This window comes from Panicum virgatum, chromosome 2N, assembly GCF_016808335.1.
Source record: "Panicum virgatum strain AP13 chromosome 2N, P.virgatum_v5, whole genome shotgun sequence".
Lineage (NCBI taxonomy): Eukaryota > Viridiplantae > Streptophyta > Magnoliopsida > Poales > Poaceae > Panicum > Panicum virgatum.
In genome coordinates, this window is record NC_053146.1 from 69790182 (window position 1) to 69804110 (window position 13929).

Here is a 13929-nt window from a genome sequence, read left to right on the forward strand (position 1 = left end):
ATTTTTCGCTAGCTAAAGATAGATAGCGAAAATGACTCTCTAGAGTGTAAACAAGATATAGAAAAGCTGTTGAAGAGTGAAGATGTATAGAAAATGATTTTTATGTTCATGATTCTTCAATGATGATTTAGAGAGTAAAATTTAAAAAGACTCTTGGAGATGCATGCTATGTATGTATGCATGCTTTATATATATGTATATATGTTCTGCTCTTATTTCAACGTCATCCTACTATATTCGATCGATCCGAGGCTGAGCCTCGATAAATGATAAATACTATCTGGCTTATTTGAATGCCAGCTGGAAATGGTTGGTCGGCGGCCGGAGTACGAGGCGGCGGCGGTCGATGCAGTCTGCAGTCAGCAGAGCGAGCGAAGCTTGCGGGTAGCTTCTGTGCCTCGGTGGCCAGCCACAGGATGATGATGATGCTGGCGTGGCACCCCTGCCGTGTCCGCGTCGGCGGCGTGTCCGTCTCCGATCCTCTCTCTCTTTCATCTAGTATAAAAGTAAAAGGCCCCGCCTCCAACCTCCGATCGATTGGATTGGATTCCCCAGCAAACAAGCAGCCAAAAGCAACAAGCAAGCAAGGGAATAATAAGCTGGAGGAGCTGGCGGCGTCTACTAGGAGTAATAAGCTGGAGGAGGAGCCCCTCGGCCGCCTCGGCGACGACCCAGCAGCTGCCGAGACAGAGGAGCAGCGCAACAAGTTCCTGGTGCTCCGCCTGTACGAGGCGCTCAACGGCCGCGACCACGCCGCCGTGCAGGCCCTCCTCGCCCCCGACCTCGAGTGGTGGTTCCATGGCCCGCCCAAGCACCAGCACCACATGATGCGCGTGCTCACCGGCGGATCATCCAACAACAACAAGAAGCAGAATAGTAATTTCAGCTTCGTGCCGCGCTCCGTCGACGCCTTGGGCTGCAGCTCCCCCGTGATCGCCGAGGGACAGGGACCTGCAGGTGTGTACTGGGTGCACGCCTGGACCGTGGGCCCGGATGGGCTCGTCACCCAGCTGCGGGAGTACTTCAACACCGACCTCACCGTCACCCGCCTCGCCGCCGCCACCAAGTGCAAGTGCGTCTGGCAGAGCCGCCGACCCGACAGGGCAACAAACTCGCTGCCAGGCCTCGTCCTCGTCCTCGCCCTCTAGTCTTTCTTGGCGGCTTGGCCCATCCATCATCTTCTAGCGTTTATTTGTTATTACGCCTGCCATCATCACCTAGCTAGATCCATAACCATGAATGATGATGCGGCATGGTCATCGTCATCCTCTGTATTACTACTACTACGCTTCATCATCACCATCACCAATAATAGAAACAAAAGTACTATTGTGTTTAATTTTATTCGATCAGCAGTGTGTCTATACGTGTGTCTATATGGATGCTCCAGTGGAATTTGGAACATTCCAAAGGTTGGAGATCCAACTACAAAGAGTACAGGCGGCCTGATACCACGTTGCTATGGTATCTTTCACAGCTCTTTTTTTATTCGACATACATGCATACATACATATTTAATTCTCAAAGCAAACAAAAATGACAAAAGTTGAAGGCAGCCAGCTGGGACCAGGATGATAGATAAGGATTCGTGTAAGCTAAGTAATTTTCTTTCCGCCCTTCTCTTCCTTCTTTTCCCTTTCGCAAGCAAAATTAAATTTTTATTTTTAGCACCAATAATAATGTCTTAGCATGCAGCAGGCCGTTCTATTTGGCTGACTTATCAGCCAACCAGTCGGCAGTATTTTTCTCTCACACTAAATCAGCACTAGCTAGCCAACAATACTTTCCTCTCATAATAAATCAGTACCACATACCAGCCAGAGCCAGGCGAACAGAGCAGCGGCCCAGCGGCCGGGTAACAACAGTTAGAGAGAGAGAAAGAAGTTTGCTAAAGCGGCCGCTGCTAACGGTTAGAAAAGGCCAATTGATAAGGAAACTTAAGTCAAAACTTGAAAAGCTATTATTAGAGACTCAGTCTTATTTAGACGATATGGGTCGTGTTTAGTTTTTTTAGTAATTTTTTTAAATGGAATCTTTTCATATTTGAAGTAAACATAGACTAATCACAAAATTAATTATAAAACTTCTATAAACTATGAGACAAATTTACTGAGACTAATTAATCCGTTATTAGCACATAATCACTGTAGTAATCACTGTAGCAATTTATTGTCTAATTACAGACGAATTAGGCTCAAAAGATTCGTCTCGTAATTTATAGGTAATTTGTGAAAATTGTTTTTTTCATCTACATTTAATACACCATGTATGCGTCCGAACATTGATATGATTAATGTGTAAAATTTTTGATGGGGAACGAAACAAGGCCCACATAGTGCGCCTCTCTTCTCATAATTAAACGCATGTACTCTTGTTCGTTTAGTGACTTGGGCCTTGTTTAGATCCAAAAAGACAAAATGCAAAAATTTTGTAAATCATTTGCATGGTGTACTATATGTAGTCAAAAAATAAATCGCATTACACAAATGGACTGTAAATCGTGAGACGAATCTAATGAGCCTAATTATGGCGTGACTAGGCACTAAATTGCTGCATTAATGCTACAGTAAACATGTTCTAATGATAGATTAATTAGGCTAATTAGATTCGTCTCGTAGTTTACAGACGAGATCTGTAATTAGTTTTGTGATTAGTTTACATTTAATACTTTAAATATTGAAGATTCTTTTCCAAAAACATAAAAATACAAAATACAAAGTGATCTAAACACACCCTTGATCGTTAGGAATAGTTAGGGCCTGTTTGGGACCGTGACCCACAAAATCGCGATTCGCGAGGCTTATAAGCCATAAGCGGGCCAGAGGACGCTTCTGCGATTTTACCGCGCGTAGTTCATTTTCCGCGTTTTGCTGCGGTGGCGGCGGGTATAAGCGCGTTAGACGCCAGGCCGTTCAGCGGGATTTTTTTGCTTCTTGTGTTTATAAGCGACGCAGACTCGGTCCCAAACGAGAACTTAGGGCCGTGTTTGGTTACTTAGAAAATTTTTCGCGCATGTTTTTCGAAAAAAGAATCTCGTATGCATGAAGTACTAAATGAAGTCTATTTGCAAAACTTTTTCAGAGATGGGTGTAACTTTTCGAGACGAATCTAATGGCGGTAATTAATTGATGATTTGCTACAGTGATGCTACAGTAACCGTCCTCTAATCGCGCGGTCAAAAGCCTCATTGGATTCGTCTCGCGATTTACACGGGGGGTTGTGGATGTGGTTTTGTAATTAGACTTCGTTTGCCACTCTAAATTTTTGTCAAAGATGCTACAGTAAATCCATGAATTTTAACCAAACACGGCCTAGGATGCAGAGGGATGTGAGACGACCTAGCTAGCAGGAAAGCAGCAGACTAGTAGCACATGCACATCATCTTTGATTCCTCGAATGTAATGCGTATGCTCTGCTGCTCTGCTGGGCACTCGGAGCACAAGAAAAAGGAAGAAAGCCATCCATCTCATCTGCTTCATTAATTTTTAGATTTTCCTCTGTCTCTCTTTCTCTTTTCTGTTTTATTAGTCCTGATGATGATGATGAACTAATCGACTAGGGTGCCCTTGCTGTCCTTGTGTCATCATTACCCAGGCCAGGATGTAGCAGGTAAAGGAAAGGAGAGCAAGCAAGCACAGGTTGCTTGCACTCTATTTAATTATTATTATTGTTATTTGTCAAAGTTTTTGAATGTTATTACATTTGTCCATCCATCGACATGCATGATGGAATAATGGAATGGAAGATATATAGAGAGATGATACTCGTCCGGTCCATGTCAAGCTAGCTCAGGGTCAAAACACATGAGAAGAAAAGAAAACAGCGAATTGAATAAATGCATGATAGGTGCTTGGGATTTTTCATCCATGCTGCCTGCAGTGAATCAGCAGCAGCTTAAATGTTTCTTTCTTGCTTTGTTTGGTTGTTTGTTTGTTTCTTGTGTGGTAGGCAGGACAAGAACGCACTGGATGATAGGTGTAGGAACGAAGCAAACACTAAGAGCCGGACGGAGGTACAGAGTAGCATCCATCAATCAATTCAGTATACAGGATTCTGTGTTAGAAAGTTACCAGGCTGCAGAGAGCATCGGATGTACCTCTTATGATGAACCAGTGGATGCAGAAACAAATGACCAACAAAACATATCCGCCTGATTCCAAAGATGTGTTGTTGCCACGAATGCAAGGAACAGAGTGCATGATTAATCATCGACCACTTCACATTAACCCAGCTAGTGTTTTGCCTGAAAATTCTTGTTCTCAAGATACCAAAGTTGATACACCGCCACTTCTGGCTAGTCCACCAATGCACCAATGCCAAATTATGAAGATCACCGAGCTATCTGGGCCTGCAACAAATTCATACGAGGCTTGGTCAGAACCTGTAGGCACAAACCAGCAGTCAGGAGCAGAGAAACACTCGCAACAACAATTTGCTGGTGCAGATTCTGTCTGACATGGACATGCAAATCCATGGCAGGCTAACACAAACAGAAAAACAATCACGAGTTTTTTCTATCGCAAGGGAGCAGAGGTTTCATCTTGTCGCGGCAATACAGTGTCAGATTCGGACGCAGACAAACATAGCAATGCAGACCAGGCCGATGTGCAGAACTCAGCTTCGGGTGAAGGTGACCAAGATAGCATGCATCATGAAAATGTCTTCTTTTCTGCGGTGGAATGTCACCTCCTTGCCTAAACATCCCCTGCCTGAGGTTGCATGTCATGACAGACTCAGGGTATATGGTTTCTTCCATTTTGTTTTCCTCTAGTCCTTATTATTGCATCTGTTGCTTCTCGCCGTACTGCATAACAAAGACGTAGTATGGTATTTGCAGCTAAGAAACGGTCCATTTTCTTCTAAGCAATCATGCCCATCACGCGATCATGGGGTGTCGGGTACCATAATTAGGGACACTCTAACCAGAGGACTAAATCACCTTTAAAATGCAAAACACATGCTAGGCAATCGGGCCCGCGAAGGCCTACAGCCTCCCTCCGATCCGAAGGAAAGGAAATGACTCAAAGAAGCTCAATCCACGGCCCAAGTACACAGTGCGGCCCATCCGAACCCCCTCGGACCCGCGGGGCGATCTCCACCTCGCTCGAGGGCTCCCCGCCAAAACCCTCGGCAGCGCCCCGCGTCTCCGCCTCGCTCGAGGCCACCCCTCGACGGAAAGGATAAAACGGTCATCCGTTCACCCGCCCGCTGTACTGAGCCATTAAATGCTCACGACTCCGCCGCGGCACCCGGGTCAGACGGCATCAGGCTCTCACTCCGCACAGTGGCTATGACCAGAGTCTTATCTGTCAACTCCGGTCATTGCACAGCCATTCCTGGCGCAGGGGCACCACCGTGGGAACCTGCGATGCACTGTGCGAACGTGCGCAGCGCTATTCCGGCCGCTGCGCTGCCAACTCCTTGTACTTCCCTCGTACTTTCCTCTCCACAGAACCCTCGAACGGCATGGGCACGACCCACGGGCGCGGCCTGAACCTTGATCAGATCAAGACCCCGACCAGCAGGACCCTCGGAACACTGCCACTCCACGTCTGAAGGACGTACCCGCTACAGCAACCACCACGCCGCCCGCTGGGGCCACAAGGACGCCGGCGCGATCTCCGCAAGGCCAAGAACAACACCCAGGACGACTGTGCGCTCGGCGCCTCACTCTCCAGTGCGGTACAGTGTACTTTCCACAGTAACTAGCCACTGTACGCCCCCGATTCGGGGAAGAACGACGACTTCTCCCCCCTCCTGTAACGCCCATCCTTGTCTATAAAAAGGGGAGGCGGTCTCTGTCTTCTCCATCTGGGCTGTTCTCCACACTTAGCACAACTCACAAGAGCACACACGCTCTTCTGAGCCCGATATTGGCACTCACCTCAATCAATTTCTCCTTTAGCAGAAAAGCTTCTCTCCTTCTTTCGCCTCGCTTGTACCCCTACTACATGCACCCCTGGTGCAAGATAATACAATATCCTCGCACACTCCCTTGCTGGACGTACAACCCCACGGCCGAAATCAAGATAAACCGTGCGTTACTATGTTGTCTCTTGCATCAACCATTCAGTAAGAGAGATCACGCAACACTTTACTAGTTAGTGCTGAACCGCCGGGCGAGGACACCGACATGGGGAACACGATAGTGAATGTTCATTGCGGCCAAGAGAATTAAAAGCTGTATGCTGCAGCGCAAGCCTTGCCTACACAGCGTTCCAGCATCCGCTCAAAGGGAATTTTCTTACTTCAAATAAATCGAAGGATAATACATGTTTTCCAAACTGAGTGCGACAAGTACTATGACAAACAAGCCCACATATCTCCCATGATGAAGAGAAAGTGCTACTACAATAAAGATAGCTTGTCCTGACAATGACGGGATCACATGTAGAGACCATCTGGGACGCCTTCCTTTTTCTTGTACATCACCTTCTCCTTGGCCTTCTTGAAATCCGCATGGGTCACCTGAGGACCGGAAAACAACACATCAGCAATGCCAAATGATACTATGTTCAAGCAGCCAGACACATTAGGTAAAACAAACACTAGAATGCAATGAGCATGACACATCTGCCTATGCTCTGAGGGAGGAAGCCAAACAACAGCTACCGCTAACAGATAACTACTTTACAAATTCAGTCAGTTCACAAAGTTACACCAAACGAAGTCAGAAAACAGTATATTGGTTTCAGTACATGTTCAGATATTTCCACCAGCAAGAAGCAACAGCACAGCATAAGACTGTCAAATTGAAACCATGTAAGCAATACTCCCTCCGTATTGTAAAAGAAGTTGTTTCGGACATGGACACGGTCTCCAAAAATAACTTTGACCACTATCTTTATGCTATAAAAAATTTATAAAATATACTCAATATATACTTTTACAAAACTACATTTCAAGATGAATCTACTTACATCGCTTTTATATTTTCAAACTCCATCTAAAAGAATTTATTTATAATCAAAGTTTAAAATGTTTGACTCAAGACAAACTCAAAACGACTTCCTTTACAATATGGAGGGAGTATATGCAAAATTTATGATCAGGTTGCACAAGGCACCTAGCAAAACTAGGAAGACCCAAAATACTCAAGAAGAAAGCCAAAAGGCACTTTACATTCAACAAACAACTTTATCAATTTACAGACAGCGCATAGTTTGACACAAGTACTATGTTCCAGGCTTTCAGTATTTGTTCATATATTGCCACTTACAACAGCTCAAACAGGTAAATCTTGTAGTTTACAACATGTTTTAAGATCTGTTCCAAGCCACATTGATTTGTAGTTGAATGTGTGGATCTATTGGATTTAGGACACTAGATCTTTCCATCATATGAAATAGATAAAAAGAGCCGCACTACCAGTAGTATGGAGACAGCAGCAACTAAGTTAAATCCACCCAAGTAGCATTTCCATTTATAGCAAATGAGAGGTTGAATTTTCTGAAAATTTGTATTCATCCAAAATGTTTTAATCTGACTGAAGTAGTGATAAATCCCGAGTTCTTACCTTCATTCTACGTTCTCGCAATGCTAGCAACCCAGCTTCCGTACAAATAGCCTTGATATCAGCCCCCGAGAACTCATCCTTTGTCATCACGAATTCTTCCAAGTTCACATCATCGGCTAACGTCATTTTTGAGGTGTGTATCTGCACAATTTACAACCTCCCTAAGCACTAGCTGGATTCCCATTCCAGTAATGTAAAGTTTATCATTTACAAATGGCACAGTACCTGGAAGATGCGACGCCTAGTTTTAATATCTGGCAGAGGAAATTCAATCTTCCGGTCTATACGACCTGGCCGAAGCAAAGCTGGATCAAGAGTTTCAATGCGGTTTGTTGCTAGAATAACTTTAACATCTCCACGTGAGTCAAAACCATCTAGCTGATTCAGCAGCTCCAACATAGTTCTTTGAATCTCACGTTCTCCTCCTGAATGAGCATCATATCTCTTTGTTCCAACTGCATCAATCTCATCAATAAAGACTATTGAGGGAGAAAGCTCATCAGCCACCCTGAAAAGTTCTCTGACTAGCTTGGGACCGTCACCAAGGTACTTTTGAATAAGCTCACTTCCAACGACACGCAAGAAAGTTGCAGATGTTGAGTTAGCGACAGCCTGCAGAGGCGATTTCAAGTAATCACCACCCGAATATATGCTTTTTTGAAAAGTAGAAAGCAAAAAAAACAGGGCATAAATTGGAGAATCCTGGACAAGGCAGATATCATGGAGGATTCAAGCCAGCAACTGCTATTGATAACTACTATGCTTGCAAGCCAGAACACTGACCTTGGCAAGTAGAGTTTTCCCTGTTCCAGGCTCTCCATACAATATGACTCCCTTGGGAGGCCTGATCCCAATGTCTTCATACAGCTCAGGATGAGTCAATGGAAGCTCAACTGCCTCTTTAATTTCTTGAATCTGAGCGTCTAACCCACCAATGTCAGCATAAGACTCCAGAGGAGCTTTCTCAACTTTCATCACAGATACCATGGGATCAACTTCATCTTGCAATATCCCAACCACAGACAGAACCTGAAGAAGGAAATATTTGAGTGAGTGAACTGACCCATTAACTTAGCAGTTGTAAAGGATCCACTAATTCATGCACAGCAAAACAATTATTATATATGGAAGCATCCATTGAGCACAAGTGTGTGCATAAGGAAAGAGTGCCTACAAAGGGAACTAAAACGAACACATGTATAATGGTTGAAAATGAAGGCAGCGCAGCCTCGACATCGCATACAGTATGAATCCTAAGGCAATCACCACGCAGAAATAAACAGGGGAGACAATGGAATGGGCACTGGGACATGTGAATCTGAACAATCAGGAATGGGCCCATAGAGATAAATGCCAGCTTCATGGTTGGCTTAATCAAATCTATGTGAAAACCTTGATTAATTAACTAGCCCATAGAACAAAAGGATAGCCAGAAATTCCCCACCAACTGGACAACAATCCCGAACCCTAACAACCAACCTCAGAGATAGCGAGCACCCTTCAATCGCCTTCAAATAAAATTACCAGTGAGCAGGAGCAGGTAAGTAGTAGATCGGGGCTATTTAGATCGAGGAGGAGGAGGGGGTTAGCGGATAGCAGCGAGTGGCAGATCCGGTCCGCCCTAGAAACGAACGAACCTTGTTGTGCATGAGTATGGAGCATCCCGGCTCGAGCTGGTCCTTGTCGACGAAGGAGAGGATGCCGACGTAGTACTCGGGTCCGACGGAGGAGGATACGATGGCGTGGCTCTCGTCGATGATCTCCTCGAGGGATCCGACGCTCATGGGCGTGCCGCGGAGGTCGTCGACCTTGGATCGGTCCTCCTCGGCCTTGTCCTCCTGCGGGCGGAGACGCTCCTGCGCGGCGACGAACTCCTCCTCCATGAGGAGGTAGTCCTTGACCCGGTCGAGCTTGAGGAGGCGGAGGCGGCACTTGGAGAGCGGCGCGACGTTGGGGAGGCGCGCGGCGGCCTCGGCGCCCTTCTGCTTGCGCTGCTTGCGGCCGACGCGGGAGGGGGCAGCGGGCGGCTCGAACTTCTTGTCCTTCTTGTCGGCGTCCCCGGGCTTGCGGTCGCCGGCTCCACCCTGCTTTCCCATGCCCCCAGGAGTGCCCTGCCCCATGGTCGGCGCTTGCTGCTAGTAGTTGTTGGATTTGGGTTTGCTTGGGATGGCTGGCTGGCAGGCTGGCTATGAGGAGAGGAGAGGAGAGGAGGGCTCCGCCGGCGAGATGGAGATGGAGATGGAGATGGAGATGCCGATGCCGCTGCGCCCCCCCCCCTTCCTTGCCCTTTTCTTCTTTTCGTCCTCCGCCTTCAACTTCCCCTGCAAGATGAAACCTCTCCCTTTATGATGGGCCTCAGCGAAATCGGCCCGAGTACTGTGCAGATGCGAAAATGGGCCGTTGGGATAAAAAAACAAATGGGCCGTCTACTGGATGTCACATTGCCGCCGTATGAGCTGGGCTTCGTAATCTTCTTTTATTTTATTTTGTTTTATTTTTTGAATTTGAATAGAAGGCTCCATCTTCATCATTACATTATTATAAAATATACAGTGTATAGTATATATTTTTTATATAGTAATTAACATATTTATATAGTTCCTGTAGGCATATGTTTGCTAGTATATATATATATATATATATATATATATATATATATATAAGGCTTCATCATCTTGCACACGCACAGGTTTCGCCGGTCTTTCTTTCTGAAAGCGTTAATAATAAATTATAAAAGACAGCGAACGATTGTTTTCTGTTGCTATCAGCCTATCACAAGAATTCACAGAGTCCGTCCAGGCAGGCAAAATGAAAGAGAAAGAAAGCAGTTCCCAAAAAAAAAGAGAAAGAAAGCAACTACTTTGTTCTTGAGGGGAAAAGCTTTGCACAGGGCTGTAGATCAAGCAAACTCCTCAGGACATTTTTGTCCATCAAGCCAAGTACACTAGAGACTTGCTGCGGAAGTTCGATATGAGTGACTTGTCTCTTCAGCCGACTCTGATCAGCACATCTACGGCGCTTGATGAGGACTTGGACGGCGAGACGGTGGACCAGAAGAAATACAAAAGCATAATCGGCTCTCTCCTGTACCTGACGGCGACGCGACCAGACATCTAGTTTAACCGGTAACCGGTCAAACTAGACCGGTTCCCGGTTAAACCGGTCCGGACCGGTTCCGGTTTGGGCCGGTACCAAACCGGCCCAAATTCAAAATTCAAATTTGAATTAAAAAAATGAAAAATTCCTAAAAAATTTCTAAAAATACTTCAGGGTGCGACGAATCTAATGGTGTCAAATTTTCTCAAAAAATCGTTCGTTTAACATACTTTTCGGGCATTTAAAGTTAAAACAAAAAAAGAAAAAAATGAGACGGCCCATTAAGGTCCACTTGATAAACCGGCCGGTAAACCGGTCAAACCGGCCGGTATACCGGTCCAAACCAGTTACACATGCGATTTTAAATTTGGATTTGAATTCAAACCGGTCAAACCGGCTGGTAAACCGGTCTAACCGGTCGGTATACCGGTACGAACCGGTTGAACTGAGTTTTTTGAATTCAAAATTGAATTTGACCGGTTTCTACCAGTAACCGGTCAAACCGGTCCGGTAAACCGGAACCGGAGGCCGACGGTTACCGCTAACCGGTCAGATATTTTAACCTGACCACACCTCCTCCCGCTAGATCTCCAGATCCGCCCACATCATGCGGGCCCTCCTCAAGCGCGCGCTCCTCTACGGTGCCTTCCTCGCCGTCTCCGCCCTCGCGCTCCGCCTCCTCTACGGTGCCTTCCTCGCCGTCTCCGCCGCCACCAACGCCTGGCAGCTCTACCCGGCCCCGGAGGCCTGGCGCAGGGCCGTCGACTACCACGCAGCCCTGCTCGCGCAAGGTATCCTCGCGCCGTCTGCCTCGGCGGCGTGCACCAGGCGCTCGCCATGCGGGGGCTCGGCGTCGCCGCCGCCGTCGCTGTCCAGAGCAGCTCATCTCCGCCGCTCGTCGTCGCCGGCGACCACCGCCGCCTGCCCTTCGACTCCGACACCGTCGACTTCCTCTTCGCCGGCCGCGCTCTCGACTCCACCAAGCGCCCCGCCGACCTCGCCGCCGAGGCCGCAAGGATCTTAAAGCCACAGGCCCATCTCGTCATCCACACGTCCAGCGCCGCCGACGCATACAGCCTCCACTCGCTTCAGCTGCTCCTGCCGTCCCTCCGCCTGCTCCGATCTCGCGAGATCAACGCCCAGGACGCAGCTTCCACCCTCCGGGAACTAGTCTTCCACAAGACTCATCATCATCAGCTAACAACTGCTCAATTGGGGATCACAAGCGCCACCTCCTCACGCACGCCGAGCCACTCATCCAGGAGGAGCCTCTCAAGCCATGGATCACGCTCAAGAGAAACATCAACAACATCAAGTACCTCCCCGCGCGCGCCGATATTAGCTTCAAGCGCCGCTATGTGTATATTGATGTTGGTGCCCGCAGCTACGGCTCCAGTATCGGCAGCTGGTTCCGCAAGCACTACCCCAAGCAGAACCATACCTTCCAGGTGTACGCCATTGAGGCCGACCCCGCGTTCCACTCCGAGTATGCTGCCAAGAAGGGTGTCACGTTGCTTCCATATGCAGCCTGGGTCAAGAATGAGACGCTCAAATTCGAGATCAATGGTGACCCTGGAAAGGAGGATGAGGCCAAGGCCAATGGCCGTGGCATGGGCCGCATCCGCCCCGCAGCCGGGAACCAGATGTCCGGTGAGGTCACGAGTGTCCCAGCGTTTGATTTTGCCCAGTGGCTGAGGCAGACGGTGACGGAGCAGGACTATGTGGTCATGAAGATGGATGTGGAGGGTACAGAGTTCGATCTGATCCCTAGGCTGTTCGATACAGGTGCCATCTGCTTGGTCGACGAACTGTTCCTGGAGTGCCACTACAACCGGTGGCAAAAGTGCTGCCCTGGTGAGCGGTCACCCAAGTATGACAACACGTATGAGGAGTGCCTGAACCTTTTCAGTTCACTGCGGGAGAGTGGCGTTCTTGTGCATCAGTGGTGGTAAAGGCTTCATTGCTAGTAATATGGTATATTTCATTCCGAACTATTTCGTTGCAGATAGAGTTGAAAAACAGATGAGTTACAAAAGTTTTTTTTACTAGGTAATTTATTTCCACACTGTATTCATTCTTCCTGTAAACATGGCAATTCACAAATTGAATTGTTTTATGCTGGTAGGATCTGTAGTTTAGAGGAATCAGGTCAAGGGAAAGAAAATGTACTTAGGGGTGGTTGCATTCCCATTGAAACTTGCTGTTGATTGAAATCACCATTGTTGAGCAATGAATAGATTGTTGACATTTTATTCTTGCAGTTCCACTTTGTACTAGAATGTGCTCACCAATTTGGTTGCAATGACATTGACTTTGGTTAGGAAAATCAGGTTGTGGTAGGTAATGCATATTTTCAGATAAAGGGCAAGAAAAACACCACCATTGATTCTTGATTGCCTTGACAAAATGGAGAACCAAGCAGTAATTCAGTAATGGTGTGTTGTACATGAGCAATTTCCTTGGAAATGGAAAACTGGATCTGTGGTAGTCGGAAGATCCCGCCGAACCGACACTGTACTCAGTATTCTGGCATTTGCATGGCTTGCACTCTCACCATTCTGGCTTGGACCAGTCCTGTTATGCCCGGCCTTACTCCTCCGAGCGACACTTATAAAGGGATCGGAGGGAGTATTTTGCGTAAACTTTTCTCACCATCCGTGTGCTTGCGGGAATAGATGTGATAAAATGCACTCTCTGGGTTCACAAAAGAATGCAACTATAGAATTCGTACCGGTCAAGCTATTTTAAATCTGATAAAATTTATAATGAATAATATTAGCGCTTAAGTCTCTAAATAAATTTATTGTACAAATATATTCTAAACTAATCTAATGGTTGTGTCATAAATGTTTATTATTTTAGTTATAATTCGAATTGTTTTACTTATCGAAAAGTGAGGAACCGTATTTTTCTATGGACGGAGTGAGTAGTGTTAGAGTGTGTTTGGAGGAGGAATAAACTTTAGTCTCTGTTACATGAGATATGTTTGAACATCAATTAGGAATATTAAATATAGGTTAATTACAACACCAATTACATAAATGGAGGCTAATTGACGAGATGAATCCATTAAGCTTAATTATCTATAATATGTTCATATTATGCTACAGTAATTATGTGCTAACGATAAATTAATTAGGCTTAATAGATTCTTCTCGTCAATTAGCCTTCATTTGTACCATTAGTTTGTAATTACCTCATATTCAATACTTCTAATTAGTGTCAAATCCGAGCGTGACCAAGGTTGTGGCAGTCTAGCCTGCTCCATTGCCTCACCTTTTTGTGTCGTATCAAAGATGACAAGTTCTAGGTTTCCA

General features: G+C 46.4%; 2 protein-coding genes and 1 pseudogene across 2 annotated transcripts; 2 read left to right on the forward strand and 1 right to left on the reverse strand.

Annotated features, from left to right (window-relative positions):
- The first annotated feature begins 401 nt into the window (after window positions 1-401).
- LOC120662248 lies at window positions 402-1349 on the forward strand. Its single transcript, XM_039941418.1, has one exon. It carries the CDS (start codon window positions 417-419, stop codon window positions 1146-1148), a length of 732 nt encoding a protein of 243 aa, XP_039797352.1. The 5' UTR covers window positions 402-416; the 3' UTR covers window positions 1149-1349.
- A 4813-nt stretch (window positions 1350-6162) lies between these two features.
- LOC120662249 (26S proteasome regulatory subunit 4 homolog) lies at window positions 6163-9814 on the reverse strand. Its single transcript, XM_039941419.1, has 5 exons — window positions 9154-9814; window positions 8300-8545; window positions 7742-8128; window positions 7517-7657; window positions 6163-6468 (listed from the first exon to the last, which is right to left on the reverse strand). The coding sequence occupies exons 1-5, from the start codon at window positions 9634-9636 to the stop codon at window positions 6385-6387; spliced, it is 1341 nt and encodes a 446-aa protein (XP_039797353.1). The 5' UTR covers window positions 9637-9814; the 3' UTR covers window positions 6163-6384.
- Window positions 9815-11204: 1390 nt separating this feature from the next.
- On the forward strand, window positions 11205-12872 carry LOC120662250 (annotated as a pseudogene).
- The last annotated feature ends 1057 nt before the right edge of the window (window positions 12873-13929 follow it).

Bases quoted from the DNA above. Each gene is read 5' to 3' on its own strand.
- LOC120662248 (XM_039941418.1), top strand. From the start codon at position 417: ATGATGATGATGCTGGCGTGGCACCCCTGCCGTGTCCGCGTCGGCGGC.
- LOC120662249 (XM_039941419.1), bottom strand. From the start codon at position 9,636: ATGGGGCAGGGCACTCCTGGGGGCATGGGAAAGCAGGGTGGAGCCGGC. The intron at 8,546-9,153 runs GTTCGTTCGTTT...TTCCTTCTTCAG, and splicing joins CCATACTCATGCACAACAAG to GTTCTGTCTGTGGTTGGGAT. The intron at 8,129-8,299 runs GTCAGTGTTCTG...TCGCCTCTGCAG, and splicing joins GGAAAACTCTACTTGCCAAG to GCTGTCGCTAACTCAACATC.